The sequence below is a fragment of the Salvelinus alpinus genome, chromosome 35 (assembly GCF_045679555.1).
Source record: "Salvelinus alpinus chromosome 35, SLU_Salpinus.1, whole genome shotgun sequence".
NCBI classification, from domain to species: Eukaryota; Metazoa; Chordata; class Actinopteri; order Salmoniformes; family Salmonidae; genus Salvelinus; species Salvelinus alpinus.
In genome coordinates, this window is record NC_092120.1 from 20,131,072 (window position 1) to 20,153,010 (window position 21,939).

General features: G+C 42.9%; 2 protein-coding genes across 9 annotated transcripts in view; both read right to left on the minus strand.

The window, feature by feature from the left end:
* Positions 1-117: 117 nt before the first annotated feature.
* LOC139564277 (myelin basic protein-like) lies at positions 118-20,264 on the minus strand. Of its 8 annotated transcripts, none has more exons than XM_071383664.1 (7): positions 19,930-20,264; positions 6,524-6,616; positions 5,979-6,005; positions 5,640-5,669; positions 4,116-4,199; positions 3,871-3,889; positions 118-1,763 (listed from the first exon to the last, which is right to left on the minus strand). In XM_071383664.1, exons 1-6 carry the CDS (start codon positions 20,041-20,043, stop codon positions 3,887-3,889), a joined length of 351 nt encoding a protein of 116 aa, XP_071239765.1. In that variant the 5' UTR covers positions 20,044-20,264; the 3' UTR covers positions 118-1,763; positions 3,871-3,886. The 8 variants fall into 8 exon arrangements, with proteins under 8 accessions (XP_071239765.1, XP_071239767.1, XP_071239762.1 ...); XM_071383666.1 differs by having other exon boundaries at positions 4,116-4,190; positions 19,930-20,231; XM_071383661.1 differs by lacking the exon at positions 3,871-3,889.
* LOC139564276 (myelin basic protein-like) overlaps positions 20,058-21,939 on the minus strand; it is a 49,060-nt gene continuing 47,178 nt past the window's right edge. The window contains exon 4 of the mRNA XM_071383660.1: positions 20,058-20,448. Within this exon, the coding sequence (XP_071239761.1) occupies positions 20,156-20,448 (293 nt within the window). The 3' untranslated portion in view covers positions 20,058-20,155. The remainder of the gene's footprint in view (positions 20,449-21,939) is intronic.

The window sequence follows — 21,939 nt, forward strand, 5'->3', positions numbered from 1 at the left end:
ATGAGTCTGCTTCAAACGACACAATGACCTGACCTAAACAAAGATGGATTCTGCAAGTTACTGCATGTGTGTACACTACTTTTTAAACTTCTATCAAACAACACAACCAGAGACCCATAACGATTTAATGATTTTTAATTCCTTTATTTTTTTCAAGTTATTAAGTGGCTGGTCGTACATCTTTTTATTACCGGTACAACAATGAGGGTCTCAAGAGTTTCATTTACATTCATTCACAGGACCCATACAAAACGAGCGCGCACATCAAGACAGGGGGAGGGGGAGGGGTGACAGGGGGGGGGCAGGCAGAGTATACTACAGATTACACACGTTTGTTTTTTAAACAAATGGAGGAAAGACTGGTGTGAGGATATTGGACAGTACAGTGGCAGTAATAAGCAGATCATGCAACTCATCGCTCGTACCTTGGTCAACAAACTCCACGCTCCTCTATATCCATCGTCATCTTTTTTTTAATAACATTTATGCTTTTACACGGTTAAATAACGAGCACCTTTATGACAGTGTTGGTGTTTTAATATCCACACAGAGTAAACACAGCACATTGTTTTTGGCAGTCAGAAATGGTATTGTTTAGCTAGCTGTTTTGTATTCATATTTTGTGCAGCGCTTCGATAGATATATGAAGCAAGAGATGCTTAAGACAGAGGAGACTACACTAATGGGGGGAAAGGGTCTGAATCTGTCCTGCCATTGGAAATGCCATGCTTGTAGCAGGTCCAGCGTGAGTTTGGTTTCAGAGCAGTCTGTCTGCTTTTCAACGGTCAAAACTGCACTTTAGACAAATGTCCGTTATATCTGAATGGGGAAACTCCCAATACCATACACATTAGTGTCTTAATCAATCTACATGTACTGAAAAACAAATGAAAACAACATTAGAAATGATAACATCATCCATTGATTTCTACAATTCAGTGGATACTACAGACAGAGACTTTTAGTAGGTTAACAACTTTCAGTAGCTCGATGTCATTTTACCACCGAAGATCACAGCCAGCCATAGACCCTAATGTAAAAACATGGAAGGACAGCAACACTTAAGACAGGACACGTACACTGATCATACAGGAGGGTAGACGTACAAACACATGACCAACTGGCCATCACAACAACCCATGCAAGCTGAGTAAGACAATGCTTAGCTAGGAATTCATGTCAGGTTGTACAGAAATGGGAGAGTGTGTGGGGGTTTGGGGGGAAATGACAAAGACAAGCATGACAAGACAGAGAATCACTCGTTTCTGAACCAGAACCAGACCTGGTCACACTTTCACAACCACAAGCGGTCAGGGCCAGGTCAGTTGGACCTAAGCTACTTCAGCCAGGTCTGGTCCAGCTAGCCAGCATTGTTAGACGACTCTATACAGACAGAGAAATAGAAATGAAGACACAGGTACTGTAGAGCTACGACAGGGGTCCTTTAGGCTGTAAGAGGGGGTCCGATGACTTCGGCAACAGTTCACATCCAAGACGGTTGCACAGGAGAGGCGGGAGGGAGAAGCAGAGGCGGGGTGCACAGATTGTGTCGCTATATCTACCAGCCAGGTGCGGTGGCGGAGGCATTTGAGTTATAAAATGAAAGGGTTAGAAAAGCAGGGAGAGGTGTGTGTGAGTCGACAAAGATCCGTTGTTTTATCTTCTTTGTTTTCCCCCACGTGTGTCCCTTTTCTTGACTTCTGCCTTTGTGCTCTTGAAAGGGGACCTCATTTTTTGGGTAGAGACCCAGTCCGGCTTGCGCCCTGCAAGAGAGTGAGAGACAAAATAATCATCAGGAAATGGACTGTTTTTGTCATTCGCTAACGATGCTTCACTAAAAGGACCTGCTAAATAGGACACAAATGTCCAGCTGTATATTGACGTACAGTCTACGTGGCCTTGAGCATTGTGTACAATTGTTTTGTTCGAATAGGTGGGTGAGTTCTAGGCCTACAGTATGATCATAATTGTTTATTTTGTGAATTCTCGGCTATGCCCTTAAAAGAAACATCTCCCAGTACTAATTTGCATGTTGTTGCCAAAACTGATCAATGATGTGTTGTACTGTGTTCACCAAGCTCAATCCCTAAGAATAGATTGTGCATTTTCTCGTGGGGATATAAAAGCGGGAGAAAGTGGGGAGGATTGGAACGGAACAAAGATTATACAAATGAGCAAATTCTTTAGGGAGAACTATTGGAATGAATATAATCCATAACGTACAAAGCCTTTTAAATCTCCTGAAACAAAAGGAGATCAGAGGAAACGTGCCAGGCTCTGAGCCATTCTTACAGCAATTTGAGTTTCAAATCATTATCGGTTCGAAAAACAAACTAATTAGAATGCGGTAACAGAACTGGAGAATGGAAAACGTGAAATAAAAGTCCGTCCCCAGATAATGATGAAACAAAACGGTAATCAGAAGCGCTAGAGATGGTGGCTTTAGCTTAGCGCCAATTAGGCAGAGAGATTGTGGGGAAACAAGCTATTAGCAAGAGAAGATTGGTGTACTATTTACCCACACATTTGTAGATTTGATCGTCTTCATCTTTTAGTTTCATAATGCATCATAGTCCAGCTAGCAAAGACACCTATGCAGGGAGCATGTGGATATATACAGACTCTCTAAACATTTTTAAAAGTAGGCCCCTGTATGGTAGGAGGGAGATGACTGTGCTTGGTTGCCTTGCTAATCATTGTGAGTGCACTGACTGTACCTACGGTAACATAAGCTCCCAGTGCCTATTCTGCCTAATTAAATAACTGTATCTGAAGCTTGGGCCAGACTGGATAATTAAAACTGCCAGAGACCTCCAGAGCATGTCCTAGAGATTAGCATTCACCATGCCATGGATGACGCAAGGAGAGACAAACAAACAAACAACAGCCTCTCAGAGTGCAGGGGCTCTCCGAGTCACTACTCAGAGGAGAAAGTGAGTCTACTGGCAGAGTGAGAGGTGAGAAAGATAAGCGGAGAGCGTAAGAGAAGGAGAGACAGACAGAGGTGGAGACCAAGAGAGAGAGATAGAGAAAGATACAGTAGAGACTGTAGTAAAAAATATCTATATTAATGGTATACTCTCTGTTCAAACACCTCAGTCATTTGTTTGAGATGAACACACCGGGGTAGTATGCTGCTCCTCTAAATGTCATTAAGTATTCACTCAAGTGTATATAAGTGTGTCTGCCTTGCCTTTATGTGTAGCCTACTGTGTCGGAGAAAGACCTCTTGTATAAGTCTGTCTGTGTAGTATTACATCCCAGTATCATATACAGTGTACTTGGTACACACATGCATGAACCAGATGGTCAATCTAATTAAAAGCGCAATGTCCTAGTTGTAGAAAGAATGAAAGGCACTGCTTCCATAACAGCTTGGCTTACCTGACGGTGTGTTTGCAGCCGCGTAAGCCATCGGCGAAGTGAGCAAAGCTACCACACGCCACAATTGTAATTGCTAAGCATCTCCCATTGCAGTTAGCACAGGTCTTAGAACAGCCATTAAGAGTAAGCAAGACTACTATCCCTAAAGCTGGTTTCGAAGCCCTTTATTTCACAGCCAGGTGTAGGCCCACAGGTGCAAGATCACTGCCTGCAAGTAAGCTGCCAATTATGTTAGGTGCTGCGTGTCCGCATCAAGCCAAAAATAGCGTTACCTTTGACATCAAACTGCACTCTTTAATGCATGAAGCTTAAAGCATCAGCCAGACACTGTAATTATCACTGTCTAGAGGCTGTCTCAAGGTGCAGTTATTCTGCTGGTGGTGTGATAGGCAGTGGAAGGTGTCACCTTAGCCTATCAACGTTTAATAAATTCATAGCAAGTAAGAGTAAGTATATATTGCCGCCCATGACTCATTAGCTACTCACTGAATGGTGGGTATCATCACTGAGGTGAAAGAAAGAGAGAGAGACAGAAGGGAGGAATACAAGAGAAAGAAAGACCCCACCGGTTTAATCAAGTGCACATTCGGGAATTCGTTTCAATAACATACAAAGGGAATTATATAATTGGATATTCCCTTTTTATGTTAATGTCAAAGACAGGGACACAAATGTCAAAGACAGATCAGAGCGTTTTTGTCCCTTTAAAAATGGGTTTCGTTTTCCTTTACCATTTTGAAGATCTTGGACAGGGTTCCGCTGTCTCCTGCACCGGCCTTCTTCGCCTTAGCGGATCCTGTTGTCTTCTGAGACCCCTGGAAGAGAGCAGGGGTGAGGTAAGACACCGGGAGACATTGTTGTCGTCACCTTACATGGTGGCCCAGTCAGTGTGTGCTTTTGCCAGCTCATCTCTCTGTGTGTTCATCTAAATGATTTACTAATGGCTAAAAAGCGGCATCATGTGTACATATCTTACGTGGGGTATTGCATGGTTGTTTCAAGAATGATAATATCATGTTGCATGAAAACAATAGAAGCAACAGCGTCGTCCCCAGGCTCAACTGAAAGCCAGCCGGTGACGAGGTTATAGAAAAGATGGCTATTGAGTCAGTGACTCTTATCACGGAGTGACATTGCACATACAGTTTTGAACTAGTCTAGCCTAGATCAAAAAGTGGCTCATTCGTGGCGGCATCGAAGCAGTGGAGCAAAAATCAATCCGAGTCAAGTGGAAGTGCTTCACTTAAGCACTTTTCTAAATCAAACATTTGAAATTCCATCTCGGTAACAGTTGAGCTGTGGCTGCTCTGACTCTCACAGGGGGGGATTTAGACTGGGAACCGTTCACGCAGAACTCCGGTAAACATGCACGAGGATGAATGAAATGTTGGGGAGGAACACTTCAAAGTGTTATTTAAAGATCATCCCTTATCACTCTGTTATAAGGGATGACCCCCCCCCCCCCCCCCCCCCAGACAATGTTAGCTGTTATGTGTGACTCATAACATCCACAACACACACACACACACTCACACCACGCACTCATACACACCAGTGGAGGCTTCTGAGGGGAGGACGGCTCATAATGATGGCTGGAATGGAGTCGATGGAATGGTATCAAACGTGGTTTCTATGTACAACTCCAGGGAATCCATTCCAGAGGAGCCGTCCTCCCCTCAACAGCCACCACTGACACACACACACAGAGACATACAGAGACACACAGACGCATGTGCGCACGCACGCACACACACACACACACACACACACACACACACACACACACACACACACACACACACACACACACACACACACACACACACACACACACACACACACACACACACACACACACACACACACACACACACACACACACACACACACGTGCATGCACGCTCACACACGTGCATGCACGCTCGCACAGGGGCCAACAGGGGCCAAGACTTCAAATTCAGCAGGGCGAATAAGAAAAAGCAGGATTAAGTTGCTGGTTATCATACCGAAAGGGAAAAACGACTTCAGCAAGTAAAGAACTGGATATTCAATTGAGCCGGAGGCGGAGAGCTTGCCAAACCAAACCACTCAAAACATGATTTAATAAAATAGAAAAACTGATGAGGGTGTTATGCATGTATGCTTGGATTACAAGAAGCTCTCAAGTCTTAAAATGGCTACAGAATATACTGTTTTAAAGAACGACCGGGGATTTTTCTCCTCGTTTTCTTTAGCTGTAGCGTTTAACCACGTACCTGGCCTAGTTTCGCAGTCATTGCCGTCCACTGGACAAGGACACGTAAGAGACAGAGACAGGGAATAGACAGGGGTGAGACACAGGGGTGAGGGGAGGAAAGTTAATCACTCAGAGCAAAGGCAGTGCAGCAAAGAAGAGATGAGTCCACATCCAGGGTAGAGCATAGCAGAGTAAGGCAGATGCTCGCGTCACCAGAGAGAGCACAGACTCAGTGACATACGTTCAGTGACATCACATGTTAACAAAGACAAAATACACAATCCCATCCAAAGACTAAAAGAACCTTCAACTCCTCAATTGGACAATATTGACAAAGAGTAAGGTAAATGGGACTCACCCTAGACTTAGGAGGGGCAGGGGACACCTGAGGGGAGAGAGTGACACAGACTTTTAGAAATACAATAGATGAGGGTATTTCTCATTACATTTTAGTCCTTTAGCAGACACTCTTATCCAGAGCGACTTACAGGATCCATTAGGGTTAAGTGCCTTGCTCAAGGGCACATCAACTGATTTTCCATCTAGTTGGCTCAGGGATTTGAACCAGTGACCTTTCGTTTACTGGCCTAAAGTTATTTCTACTGCTAGGCTACCTGCTCTTAACCGCTAGGCTACCTGCTCTTAACCGGTAGGCTACCTGCTCTTAACCGGTAGGCTACCTGTTCTTAACCGCTAGGCTACCTGCTCTTAACCGCTAGGCTACCTGCTCTTAACCACTAGGCTACCCGCTCTTAACCGGTAGGCTACCTGCTCTTAACCGCTAGGCTACCTGCTCTTAACCGCTAGGCTACCTGCTCTTAACTGGTAGACCACCTGCCGCCCTCTTATCATCAAGTCAAACATCAACAGTAGCAGGCAAACTATGCAAATGGGGTGACTCACGATCGTTCTGAAGAGGCGCACAACAGCGTTCTCCCCACCCTTAGGGGCTGCCTTGGCAGGTCTGACAGGAGAGGACAGGCCACGGAAAGAACCCTGGAGGAAATGGAGGGAGGGATGGAAGAAGGAAAGGAGGGCGGGATGGAAGAAGGAAAGGAGGGAGGGATGGAAGAAGGAAAGGAGGGCGGGATGGAAAAAGAAAAGGAGGGAGAGATGGAAGAAGGAAAGGAGGGCGGGATGGAAAAAGGAAAGGGGGGAGGGATGGAAGAAGGAATGGAGGGAGGGATGGAAGAAGGAATGGAGGGAGGGATGGAAGAAGGAAAGGGGGGAGGGATGGAAGAACATTATAAAGGCACAGCGGGAATACATATAGCCCAACACAACCTAACAATAAAGTGTGCTACCTGAACCAGACCAGGCTGTACTCTGGTTCCACTCTCCAGCTCCTGAAAGGTGTTACCATTGGAAACAGCTGGTGGCATATTGCCAAACACCAGGGATGCTGGAAGCACATTTTCTGGGGCTGTGGAACGACTTCTTCTTCAACTGGATGGACTACCTGGGGAGCTCTTACATCACAGAGGACCTGAGATAAGCTCTCCGAGTCAATCACAGCAGACTCACGTAGGTGTATCCTATCATTGCTATGCAGACGACACACAATTAATCTTCTCCTTTCCCCCCTCTGATAACCAGGTGGTGAATCGCATCTCTGCATGTCTGGCAGACATATCAGTGTGGATGACGGATCACCACCTCAAGCTGAACCTCGGCAAGACGGAGCTGCTCTTCCTCCCGGGGAAGGACTGCCCGTTCCATGATCTCGCCATCACGGTTGACAACTCCATTGTGTCCTCCTCCCAGAGTGCTAAGAACCTTGGCGTGATCCTGGACAACACCCTGTCGTTCTCAACTAACATCAAGGCGGTGACCCGTTCCTGTAGGTTCATGCTCTACAACATTCGCAGAGTACGACCCTGCCTCACGCAGGAAGCGGCGCAGGTCCTAATCCAGGCACTTGTCATCTCCTGTCTGGATTACTGCAACTCGCTGTTGGCTGGGCTCCCTGCCTGTGCCATTAAACCCCTACAACTCATCCAGAACGCCGCAGCCCGTCTGGTGTTCAACTTTCCCAAGTTCTCTCACGTCACCCCGCTCCTCCGCTCTCTCCACTGGCTTCCAGTTGAAGCTCGCATCCGCTACAAGACCATGGTGCTTGCCTACGGAGCTGTGAGGGGAACGGCACCCCCGTACCTTCAGGCTCTGATCAGGCCCTACACCCAAACAAGGGCACTGCGTTCATCCACCTCTGGCCTGCTCGCCTCCCTACCTCTGAGGAAGTACAGTTCCCGCTCAGCCCAGTCAAAACTGTTCGCTGCTCTGGCACCCCAATGGTGGAACAAACTCCCTCACGACGCCAGGTCAGCGGAGTCAATCACCACCTTCCGGAGACACCTGAAACCCCACCTCTTTAAGGAATACCTAGGATAGGATAAAGTAATCCTTCTAACCCCCCCCCCCCTTAAAAGAGTTAGATGCACTATTGTAAAGTGGTTGTTCCACTGGATATCATAAGGTGAATGCACCAATTTGTAAGTCGCTCTGGATAAGAGCGTCTGCTAAATGACTTAAATGTAAATGTAATATGTAATGTAAATGTGTACACAGATATCGCCCATCCAAAACTCATTCAAACTGAAAATAAGTCATTCAAAACTAACTGGATGAAGGAATTATAAACAAATGAATAAAGTCAGTAGGAGAAAGTTTTGGATCTTTTGCAAAGTGTGATAAATATCAACACTAAATGCTGTTGAAGGGGAAGTTAAGTAGAGATCAATGCAATTAAGTTGTACTTCAGACAGATACATCTTCGGGGGATTGGATAGGGATGAATGCAAAATTAGCTCTATGTCTCGTTCTCTTGAACTTGAATAAACAGCATCCCCCCTTTTTTCTCACAATATGCTTCAACGTGTACTTTCCAGGCGCACACAACTGGGACCTTAATTAAAATTGTGTGATTCTGAAAAGATTCATTGTCCTTTTCTCAATAATAACCCCGATTATTCCCGGTCGGCTATTTAGGGATATGTTTGTGAATAACATCCTTTGATATAGCGAAACCCATTTCATCCTAATGAGTGCCTCTCTCTCTGTGGTATTTTGTGGCGTGAGAGCAAGGGGACCTTTATAACCCCATTAATGTCAGTAAGTGAAGAGAGTGGAGAGGCTGAGGCTCTCACTGAATCCCTGTGATTATCCCTATGAGAGAACTTTACCAAAATGAGAGGGCAAACTTTCACCCCTGTACATCATTCACAATATAATACACTCATTAGTGGTTCCAATTGAATCTCATTCACTGTCTTTTCTGCCCATATATGGATGGATGGTTGGATGCAGACTCATGCAGACAATGACCTCAGGAAAGAAACACATTAACATAGAAAATGTGTTTGTTCTTATGAGCATTATCCTCTCCAATAAATAGGCATCTAACCCGGAGGACCAGAGGTCATTTAGAATCTATCAAACTAAGAGGCGCATTCTATTGGAAGTGGAAGATAATATCCAACACATTTATGAATACAGATGACGCTCAGTAGAACAGCCAGGTAGCATGGATGTCGAAAACAAGTGGAAAATAAGTTATTTTCAATCAAAAAAGTGCTCGCTGGGTTTGTGCTGGAGCTGGTACAGGTGATTTAATTCCACCGCTTGTGGTTGTTGTGAAGAACTGATCTGTCTCACAGCTGCGACTGGATGACTCAACGGTTATCCTTTCTGTGTCCCAGCAGCTCTGTCACCAAGATGGAGACAACAGGGGCACGTACCAAATGGCACCCTGTTCCCCATATAGTGCACTACTTTTGACCAGGGCCCATCAACAGTAGTGTAATATATAGGGAATAGGGTGTCATTTGGGATGCAGACCTAGGGGTTCATTACTGATTGCCATTGCAGAACCCTGTCCACAGTTGATTAGGAATTACATCAAAGTTAGGTACAACACACATCAGAAGTTCCAGTCATGTTCCCACTAAATACAGTTCCAGAGGTTGAGCAGCCTGAGAGAAAGAGTTAGGGAGAGAAAGTCAGAGAGTGGAGGGAGAGAAGTAGAGCGAGAGAGACATTGAAAGACAGGGGTAAGACAGGCAAGGAGTTAGTAAAAGAGGAATAGATGTGAAGAGAGAGAGAGTGGTGCTCAGTGGTGATTTCAGTGTTGCCTCGGGTTTGTCTGTACCTTCACACCCATGCGTTGTCTTCAGATAATGCAACTAGACCAACAATTATACAGTATTGTATGTTACATCATGTTGGCAGCTTGAGAAAACCTTCTACATTTTAGCTGATTCAGAATTTTCGGAAAGTATTGTTCTGTGTAATTTTTATGACTCTAGGAGTCACAGGAGGTTGGTGGCTCTTTAATTGGGGAGAACAGGCTGGTGGTAATGACTGGCGTGAAATCATTGGAATGGTATGAAATACATCAAACACATGGTTTCCAGGTGTTCGATGCCATTCCATTTGCTCTGTTCCGGCCATTATTATTAGCTGTCCTCCCCTCAGCAGCCTCCTGTGCCAGGAGTAAAAGGTCATTCAAAATGCATCAGTGAATCAGGCAATAGTTCTGATAAAATATATATATTTTTAACACCTACTTTACCTTATTTTACATTGAGTAATCCTGAATTTAGAATCCGTTTTGATTTATTTGTAAAGAAGGATCACAATATTCAGTTATGAACTTCACATGTCCTTCACTGAAACATGTTGCACTGAACGTTGTCAGTATAGTATTACCAAAACACAAGAAGAGTGTTCAAAGGACAACGCTATTCTGACTCAAGGAGGGTCCTTTCAGGATAGAGCCGAGCGGGGGATTATTGCGCAGGGAGGGGGGGAACGGTCTCCTCTCTCTGTTTGATGTTTGAAGAGTACGAGAGGTAAGTGTGTGTTCCAGGCACGGAGCGCATCGTTATTTGGCCACAATTCAGACTTCACAAAGTAGCTGTGCTCGTTCCACAGCGGGAACGAAAAACAATACAAACGCACCACACTGTCATCCAACTTCCATAAAGCTGCAAATCCCGTTTCCTCCTCAACATACATGATTGGATTTACACAACAATGGACGCCCGTTCAACATTCTCTAAACTCAGCGAGCTGCTCTTCATTTGACACTTCACTATCCCATTAACACGTCAGTGTCGTTTCACCTCTGACATAGAGCCTGTTATCCAGAGGTATTAAATCAGTTACCTCTATCATGACAACAGCCACAAGTTAGAAGTGCAGTCATGAATGGATATGACACCAGATCACACCGTCATGTTAATGTCATAGTGACCAAAAGTTTCCTGCAGTGAAGAACAAGGTCACCTAGACCCAGGTAGAGACAGTATTCAGGACTCATAGGACACCTCCTCCCTGAGGATTTAATTACTGTCAAACTTCTCTCCTCAGAGGTGCTGGAGGTCAAACCTGGACGCCCCGACTCCTTCAGAAATGGATCACGGTCAATCATTTATTCTGGAATAAATGAGTTGTAATAATGTATTATTTACTAAGGAGCAGGAGGATATGAGGGCCACGTAGTGATCACTACATCCTATCCTATTGGGACAGTGTGTGAGTCATTGTGGACACACACAAATTACAAACTGCCCACTGACAAATAAACAGATCTTACCCACAATAGGTGAAACATCCATGCACCCTACATTAAAATGATGTACAGTTGAAGTCGGAAGTTTGCATACACGTAGGTTGGAGTCATTAAAACTCGTTTTTCAACCACTCCACAAATTTCTTGTTAACAAACTATAGTTTTGGCAAGTCGGTTAGGACATCTACTTTGTGCATGACACAATTCATTTTTCCAACAATTGTTTACAGACAGATTATTTCACTTCTAATTCAGTATATCACAATTCAGGTGGGTCAGAAGTTGACTGTGCCTTTAAACAGCTTGGAGAATTCCAGAAAATGATGTCATGGCTTTAGAGGCTTCTGATAGGCTAATTGACATAATTTGAGTCAATTGAAGGTGTATCTGTGGATGTATTTCAAGGCCTACCTTCAAACTCAGTGCCTCTTTGCTCGACATCATGGGAAAATCAAAAGAAATCAGCCAAGACCTCAGGAAAAAAATTGTAGACCTCCACAAGTCTGGTTCATCCTTGGCAGCAATTTACAAATGCCTGAAGGTACCACGTTCATCTGTACAAACAATAGTACGCAAGTATAAACACCATGGGACCACGCAGCCATCATACCGCTCAGGAAGGAGACGCGTTCCATCTCCTAGAGATGAATGTACTTTGATTTGAAAAATGCAAATCAATCCCAGAACAACAGCAAAGGACCTTGTGAAGATGCTGGAGGAAACAGGTACAAAAGTCCTATATCGACATAACCTGAAAGGCCGCTCAGCAAGGAAGAAGACACTGCTCCAAAACCGCAATAAAAAAGCCAGACTACGGTTTGCAACTGGGGACAAAGATTGTACTTTTTGGAGAAATGTCTTCTGGTCTGATGAAACAAAAATAGAACTGTTTGGCCATAATTACCATTCTTATGTTTGGTGGAAAAAGGGGGAGGCTTGCAAGCCGAAGAATACCATCCCAACCATGAAGCACAGGGGTGGCAGCATCATGTTGTGGGTGTGCTTTGCTGCAGGAGGGACTGGTGCACTTCACAAAATAGATGGCATCATGAGGATGGAAAATTCTGTGGATATATTGAAGCCACATCTCAAGACATCAGTCAGGAAGTTAAAGCTTGGTCTTCCAAATGGACAATGACTCCAAGCATACTTCTAAAGTTGTGGCAAAATGTCTTAAGGACAACAAAGTCAAGGTATTGGAGTGGCCATCACAAAGCCCTGACCTCAATCCTATCGACAATTTGTGGGTAGAACTGAAAAAGCTTGTGTGAGCAAGGAGGCCTACAAACCTGACTCAGTTACACCAGCTCTATCAGGAGGAATGGGCCAAAATTCACCCAAATTATTGTTGGAAGCTTGTGGAAGGCTACCCACAACGTTTGATCCAAGTTAAACAATTTAAAGGCAATGCTACCAAATACTAATTGAGTGTATGTAAACTTCTGACCCACTGGGAATGTGATGAAAGAAATAAAAGCTGAAATAAATAATTCTCTCTAGTATTATTCTGACATTTCACATTCTTAAAATAAAGTGGTGATGCTAACTGACCTAAGACAGGGAATTTTTACTGATTAAATGTCAGGAATTGTGAAAAACTGAGTTTAAATGTATTTGGCTAAGGTGTATGTAAACGTCCGACTACAACTGTATATATAGTGCTATTATATAGTCCTAAATCCATCACAGCTTTACATTTGACTTGGATTTGATTGTCCGTCAGTGTCATAAGTGACAACTTGACGATTGATTAATAAGACTGACCGGCTGCAGATCCACTAGCCACTGACTGACTCCTTTGGAGTGAAATCTACTGTAACAGTTCGTAGTCTCAGGAGGACAGACTTTTTGAAGTACTTGCCAGATGACCTCTTTGGTTGTCTCTTTGCTGAAACTTCTCCAAATATTTAAGAGAAGCTAGCAGGAATTGGACAACTACCTCAGGGGGTTGACAGTTTACAACAAAGTGCAATATTAGAAAGCAGTGGAGCTCTAGAACATTCCCTAACACTGATGAAAAATAACAAGACAAAGTTGGGGACTACTATCTAGTAAACCATAATTGAACTGGTTCTTTTACCATCCAATACCAGGGTACTGGACCAGACATCTAGTGAGACCTAGCTCTTGACATTTGACAGTGCTTGTCTTACAGTGCCAGGTGAAAGTAGGGTAATAGTAGGTATACTCTACACTCCTCATTTCTCATCAACTCTGGATCCTAAAACAAACGAAACACCAACTATACCACAGTCAAATAAATATAGTGCTCAGAGAAAGTTCAGGTTGTTTTTCTTGTCCTTGTTTCACTCTCAAGTACGAACACTTGACTTAACTTGACTCTGGCTATCACTATTAATGTCTTAGATTTGGTCAAATATACACATTTACAAATTAAGAGCAAGGTAGCATTGACTCCTTGACTCTTTCATTTTTTTTGACCATGAGGAACATCTAATGGATTCAATGAGAAGTAGCATGAAAATACTTCACTAGAGGTCTCCAAAACGTGGGACAGACAAAGTGAGACAGACTTTCTTGTTTTCATTTTGTATTCCGGTTGGTTTTGAAAATAGCTGTTATTTGCCCCTTTGCTAACCTGAACACAAAATGAAAACAGGAAATAAACACTGTTGTTTTATCCTGATTTACTGTATCTTGATAAGCTTTCCAAGATGTTCAATTAAAAAGCAATTCAAAAAATACTTTCAATTTAAAAAAGCATAAAATACAAATGTGACTGAAATATAACTTTCAGTTGAAAAAAAGTCATGAGGCAGACAGTACTAAGATGCATTTCCAAAAGAAAGAATTCAGCATATTAACCTGGTCCCAGATCTGTTAATGCTGTCTGGCCAAATCCTATGGTCACTGTCATGCCAAACATGATTAACTTCTCACTGTGCCCATCAATGACAGCATGATCAGATATAGAGATTGAGGTGAGGCCAGACTGTTTGGCATGACAATTATAGAAGTTGGCTAAGAAAGCGCAGACAGATCTGGTACCAGGGTATCAGTCAATGTCGGTGTACCTTCTAGTTCTTTCATCCAAGAAACAAGACATTAGCCCACATTTTACATGGCCTTAATCTACTTAATTAAGCTACTTACACCACACTTCTCCCAGCCTCATCTAGACAAGTGTGCTGTTACTGCAGTGTGGTCTTATCCACTTAAGAAGTGAAAAGACAAAACAAATGGGAATAGTTTGATGATGTACATTCCATTCCCTCTTCAACTAGGCCAGCTTCTCCCATTGGCTATTCCTAGCATTGACCACCTCAGCCCAGCATGAGAGGTTACTTCTCAAGCTCGACTGGATCGAAACTGAATTGTTAGAAGGACATTCACCGTAGTGTTGCATCAGAGGAGGGTTATTAAAAGTGTCATGACTGTCCTTTGAGGATCAGAATGGGCAGATCAGACTGGTGGGGGGTGGGGGGGGTGGGGGGGGGGGTGACAGAAACCAGGCCTCTCTCTCTCTCCCACAGAGATGAGAGGGGTATCTGCTGGATGGTCATCTTCACACCCTGCTGTAAATCTCTGGAGGGGGGAACTTTCTCTCTCTACCCTTTAGTATTGGGATTGGAATGTCTTTTGTCTAAAGAGACTTCTGCCAGCCAAAAACTCTAACGTCCAAAAGGTGAACTTTGGAACAAATATTTCTAACATCCGAATGTGGGAAATGGTCAATGAGTAGATGTAGAAAACGAATGTCATACTGCTTTTAATTTTGTGATGTTATTAAAAACTGTATGATCCAAATGATCCACAGTGACTAGCCACGCCCCTAGTGAGGTCAGAGTTCGTGTCAGTATGACGGAACGCCCCCGTTGGCAAGAGTGCTTAAAAGGACTCGCTAAGATGTAACATACTCGACCAAAAGAAGTGAGACCATGGTCCACACGTTGAAATGGTTGGAAACGCTGAAACTCTCAACCTCAACACTAGATCAGAAGATAACCTCACCTACCAGACCAGTAAAGCATGGAGCGTTAGCTATATGTGGGGAATGATTAGAACTTTGCCTCAACTTAACCTCACCTACCAGACCAGAAAAATGTCCCCTTTATCTCTCTCGCTTTCCCCACCCTCTCTCCATATGTGTAACAAGCCATCATATCTGGTCAGTCTACTAGGGACTTTTGTCTCATGTAAGTGTATATTCTGTGTTATTATTTAGTTAGTTAGTAAATAAATGATTAAACCACTTTTTGTAGTACTGAATAATCAGCAACGACTGTTCAGAATGAGAACTGATGAGGTAATGATTAATAAGTGACTGTTATGGATATATAACTTATATATATATATATATATATATATATATCTCTTCTTGAGTTTAATTCGGGAGATGGTAACTCGTTAAACAACTTCTTCCGTTGTGCCCCAAATTCCTAATCAGTTAGTTGTTACATGATTAATTTAAATCTGGTAACAATTAAACATAGTTATTTATTCAATCCCCTAACTATCATCAGATTAATGAAATTCACATCACAACAAAAGTGACATTACGTAATAAAAACAACAACAATACAAAAGCATAACAAAACACTGCGCAGGGTGGGTGTTGTTAAGAGAGTTTAATCAAGCCATTTATCCAAACGCTCAGAACAGGATCAGGTTAGGAACAGATGTTGGTCATTACAATTCACAGGAAATACAAACAAAATGACAAGCATCAGTTGGATATCTCAAAGCATTACAAAAGGGATCAGCGAATAGGATCCATGGATCCACCCTGGGATCAAACAGACTCCCACACACACAAACACAGTTCCTGACAGGGTAAAGGAAGACCTGGGTTCAAATACTATTTGAACTCCTTAAAATACTTTTAGCGTCTGCTTTAGCCTGCCTTGAGTTCCAGATGGGCAGGGTTTTCACTTTTGAGACTACTCTATTGGCTCCATTGCGCCAGGCAAGCTCAATCAAGCCCAGCTGAAGCATTTGAAATGATTTTAGATAGTATTTGATCCAGGTCGGGGTAAAAGACACCAGTGAACCTGAGCGGTGCTCCATCTAGCTGGCGGGAGGAGTTCAGCTCTTAGAAGCTTTTGGCCAAGACTCTGGGGTTGAGTTAGCTCGGGTATCAGTCTGCTTCTGCTATCATGCCACTCCTTGTCACGCAAACATTTTGTTGACATGTTTGGCATGATGGCACAAACAGACTGGTACTCAGGCCAAGGACGAGTGCAGAACCTTTTGGGTTCTGAATCATAAACTGTTGTTGTACTGTACTTTTAACATTCTTCAGGCTATCGGGTCCTAGTTCTGATAAAGTTACTCAATAGACCCCGCACTTAAATTGACTTATTTTGCTGTCATGGAGTTCAGTTTCATGGTGACTGCACATAGACACTCATTTATCCATCAAATTAGTCTAATAAGGTCTTCCCCTTTTTGAATAATACGGATTACCAATCAGCTTTGACAGGTAAGAAATTGGCTTTAGTTCCTGAGGTTAAACCAGTTTTGTCTTCGTTTTTGGTGATATCTTTCTAATTTCTTAAAATAAATATGACGTCACCATGCAGATTCCCATGAACTAGTTTCAAACCAGAATCAACTAATGAAAAGATACAAAATAAAAGGTTAAACCAAGACAAGAATGTACAACAGAAAGAGCTAATTCCAGGTTGTAAAAGGATCCATGGCTGAACAGTGAACGTTCATATCTGTCAATAACAGTAGCCCTTTCCTGCAGTCAAATTACCTAGTGGCCTCATGGGTGAAATGTTATTCATAATCTTTTATAAATTTATTATAAAAAAAATTAAATTAAGCTGCAAATCTGGTGTTTATGTCAAACGGTTTTGTTATATTTCAGTCTTCTGTGATGTATATAAAGTGTAATATTGGGATGCAAACTCAAAATTGAATACATTCCAACTCTATATCTGACATAGTACAGGTGTCTTTTTTTCTTTAAGCCCATAACCATGTGTGTGAGGTGTATACTTTTGTTTCAAAATAGATTTGTTTAAGACTACCAAGAAACACTGACCCTGATTTAGCCCACTGCAGTAAAAGGTTAAATAAGGATTTTTAAGCCTCGAGACTATTGAGATGTGGATTGTAGTATGTGTGCCATTCAGAGGGTGAAGTGCCTTTGAACGGGGTATGGTAGTAGGTTCCAGGCACACTGGTTTGGTGTTTGGTGTGATACACAGCTTCCCGTGTGTATCAAGAATAGTCCACCCTCCAAAGGACGTGTTCCTAATGTTTTGTACACCCAGTGTATATTTCCACACTATGAGGCTGGAATAATACTGTGAAATTGTGAAAATTATGACAATTCCCTTTTAGTGTAAGAGCTGTTTGAAAAGACAGCATGAAATGTAAGCCTGTGTTGGTGGGATTACCAGGCAGTCAATGAGATAATAGACCAATAAGAAAGAGTTGCAAAACTCTCTGCCAATAACAGCTAGTTTTCCCCTCCCCACTCAGACCACTCCCAACATAGTCCTAGCTAAATTCTTGCTTGAGAAATTACTCTTTGCTAAGAAGCAATTTGTTTCTTTTGACCATTTTAATTGAAAACAATCACAGTAAAGGTGCTTGACTGTTACCCAGAAATGATTTGATATTAGATTTTTTTTTAACAGCTACTTTGGACCTTGAAGATAATAGATTATTATTATTTTTTTTAATATATTTAAAAAAAAATATGTTTATCCTTTTTTAAACTTTGATCAGTGCAGAAAGAAAAAAAAATATTCTGCCCTAGGCAACAGAGAGTTAGGGATCATGTATTTGAAATACAAACACTTATCACACATCTGAAGGCAACTCCACTACTCTGATGTAGAAAACAACATACAATTTCCTGAAAGATCAGAAAGAGGTGACAATGAAATTCAAACAAATAGATAAAATAGATAAAACCAAAAAGCTAATACTGCCTCTTTTTACAATAATTTTGTTCATTCAATTTTGACAGGCAAAACACTGAAATTTTCACTCGTGACAGATGTTTTAGCAGTACATTTAAACGATGTTTAAAATGTGAAAGAATCTGATCTACAATGCACACAACCAAATAATCCGAAATGAAAAACAAAAACTGCTAAAATTACTTTGATCTGGGATTTAATTAAAATATGCAAAAGTCAAAAGATTTTGTCCTCTCTGAAGTTGTTATAAGGCTTGGGAGAATGCATATTGTTGAGACAGTTCAGACCACATTCTACAACCTATTGGATCACCATCTGAAACTACCATTCTCCTCTCTGAACCAATGAGGAACTCACTGCCAATCCCCAGAGTGAAACAGAGCTGGACAACATAACAGAGTTGGACTTGAACTCTCTCTTCAACACACTGTACCAACTTCAACACATAACTGTTGAAATATACAGTACGTTTTGTTTCAGACTTTCCTCTGCTTCCAAAGGTGACAAATGATACACAAACAGCGCCAAGCGGACTGAAAATGTGCACTGCACTGGGTTGCCATATCAACTTATCTACATCCCTTGTCACCAGCTCAAAGGAGAGGCTTTGGGATTTAGCATTTAGCACATCACATAGAGAGCGAGACAAACAAGGCAATGTGGGCTCAACTATTCTCACTGTACCGCAACAGTTATCCACACACACATCTGGGTCCAGGTGGCGCTTGCTACGCCAGGATAGTGGGTTCAATTCTCGGGACCACCCATACTTCAAATGTATGCACGCATGACTGTAAATCGCTTTGGATGAAAGCGTCCTCTAAATGACATATATTATCTGAACTCCGACTACACAATGCAGCATCTTGAATTCTACACAAACCCATATAGGATAAGGATTAGCCGAGATAAATGGGTTTTCCTGCTCTATAGTATATTATATTATTTATGTTGGATTATGTACAATATTATGGGCTAGAGCTGTCTTTGTAAAGGAGTGAGAGAATCCTAGTCGAAGACTCTCCACACCCGATGGAGGTCCATGCAAGGCATTTAGGTTATAGTTCCCCACCATGGACTATCCACAGTTAAAATGGCAAACAACTAAAGACTCAGAAATCAGGTAAATTGGTAGCCTAACAATCATAACAGTCTCTCCCAAAATACATCCAAGTAAGGGTGCTGACATATGACATTTCTTACAATTTTCCCCATGAAATCTCCCGAATCATTACTCTCTCTTAAAAATACCTGATACACAACTTTAAAATGGCTCCAGTTTTAGATATATTTATGAGTTAAGCATACAGTATATTTGGAATGAAAGCACACACACACACACGTAAATGGATCAATTCAATCATTCACTTGTACTGTACCACAACTATGACCATATAAGTAGCACAGATGCTTTGAAGCTCCAACTGAAATAAAATGTAAAATATACAATTTTAAATTACATTTTTTTGTGGTACTAACAATCACAAAACAATTATTCCAATGACTTTAAGTCAAAGCCTCTTTGCGCTACACTAATCTCAAACCACACCCAAATCAGTTATCCAGTGTCTAAATGTAGCTTTCAATGCCATTCATTCGCAAATAAGCACATTTCAGGAGAATGTCATAAACTTTGGTACATCACAAGAAAAAAGAAAAACGACATCAAATCTAAGCAAATTGAAACAAAAACTTGTGACAAATTCTTGCAGATCACAATCTGCCAAAACCATAAGTCAGACATTAGTTCGTCAAATGAAGACTGAACACAAAAATGAACCATGGTACTTTAAAGGTGTATCTTTGAAACAAATCAAACTCTCTCCTTTCCTCACCTTGCTCTTCCTCTTCTTGTCCCCTCCAAAGAAGTTCCCAATTTGATCCATAAGGCCAGGGGCCTTCTTTTTCCTTCCCAGGCTAGACAGTCCAGAGGAGCTTGCAGTTGCCATGTCGGTGGTTAGGGTTGGGTAATGCTGCTAGTATCTCTGTAAGTGGGGTTCGGTCTCTCAGGTAAGAGCGAAGGGGGTATTAAGAGCGAGAAAGGAGGGCAAAGAAACAAACTTAGTCTAGATCCTGATCCTCTGAACCGCACTCTGATCCCGCTCCGCTGTGCTCTTGGATGGTCTGTAGCTCATCCGATTCAGAAGGGCGGTCTTTGAAGGTGTTGTCCTCGCGGCCCGGGGCATCTCGGGAGAAGAGGCGGACCAGGTGGGGGCGTGGCACGGCGCTATCGTCAGCATCAGCTGTGCTGGCCTCATAGCTGTTGGGCCCCTCAGCGCCCGTGGAGTCAGTCACCGCCGCCGCCTTCTCAGAGGGGCAGCCATTGTTCGGGTTCACATCTGCCTCACCCAGGCCTGCGCAGAAACAACAAGGGTTATCTATTGGACTATGGGCCTGCATGGCGCACAAGGGCCCTGCACAATGAGTCCCTTTGACAAGACCCTGCCCTTTCTGCCAGAGAAACTCAACAGAGAAGGGATCCTGAGTGACATGCCCTGTAATAGATCTAGAACACAGATCAAATACATAGCTAGGAGATTATTGCACATGGGAAAACCATACATTGTTAGCAAGGGTCATTACCTACAGTACTATCAAATCGGTTTCAGTGTCTCCTCCCTCAGTCCAAGCCAAAAGTTCCTTACAGTTAGAATACTGTATAAAAGTAACATAGCACACACATATCCTTCCCCAAACCCCCACCACAAGCCCGATAATGGCATACTTTCCACATTCCTGTACAGGAATCATTTCACCAGGTAAGTTGACCTAGAACAAATTCTCATTTACAACAATGACATGGGGAATAGTTACAGGGGGAGAGGAGGGGGGATGAATGAGCCAATTGGAGGCTGGGGATGATTAGGTGGCCATGATGGTATGAGGGCCAGATTGGGAATTTAGTCAGGACACCGGGGTTAACATCCCTACTCTTATGATAAGTGCCATGGGATCTTTAGTGACCACAGAGAGTCAGAACACCTGTTTAATGTCACATCCGAAAGACGGCACCCTACACAGGGCAATGTCCCCAATCACTGCCCTGGGGCATTGGGAAATATATTTTTTTAGACCATAAGGAAAGAGTGCCTCCTACTGGCCCTCAACACCACTCCCAGCAGCATCTGGTCTCCCGTCCAGGAACAACCCTGCTTAGCTTCAGAGCCAGGCCAGCAGTGGGATGCAGGGTGGTACTCATATCCCTAGGTCAGTCATTTGTCATTGAATGTCCGACGCTGACACGCTAAATCACACGTTTCTCCATTTGTTTTCCACATGTGCGAACGGACACTATGGCCATCGGTGTGACGCTGAGATCGACGGCATTAACTGTAACTTATCCCCTTCTGACAGAAGCCACCATGCTAGCTAGCTCCCGGAGCACAAGGCATGCAGTGCAGCGCTCCCTGAAGAACAATGTAGACACTATACTGGAACGAAATGGTGTAGGAAAAAACAACAGTGGAATCCGCATGCTAATATGTCCTCAACAGTGGTCTATTGTCAGAGCCGCATAGTTGTTTACGTGGGACAAGGAGGCCAGTGTCACTAAAATAACTCCTATAAGTATGGATGTTCAACCCGATGCACAGTGACACTTATCTGACGCCTGAGCAACTGCGAGGCAGGTGTTGGTTTGAGCCGGTTTGAGCAGATCATTGGGTTCGAGAAAGACCTCGACAGTAACTCAAAATGGATCACCAAGACGTTCAGATGGAAGGATATCACAGCATTTAGAATAAAACATAAACGTAAAATGTAAAAAAAAAAAAACGCAATTTGGAGAACCAAACCGAACTTCCAGATCTGGATCCACTGACAAATGTTCCGATTCTATGATCAAA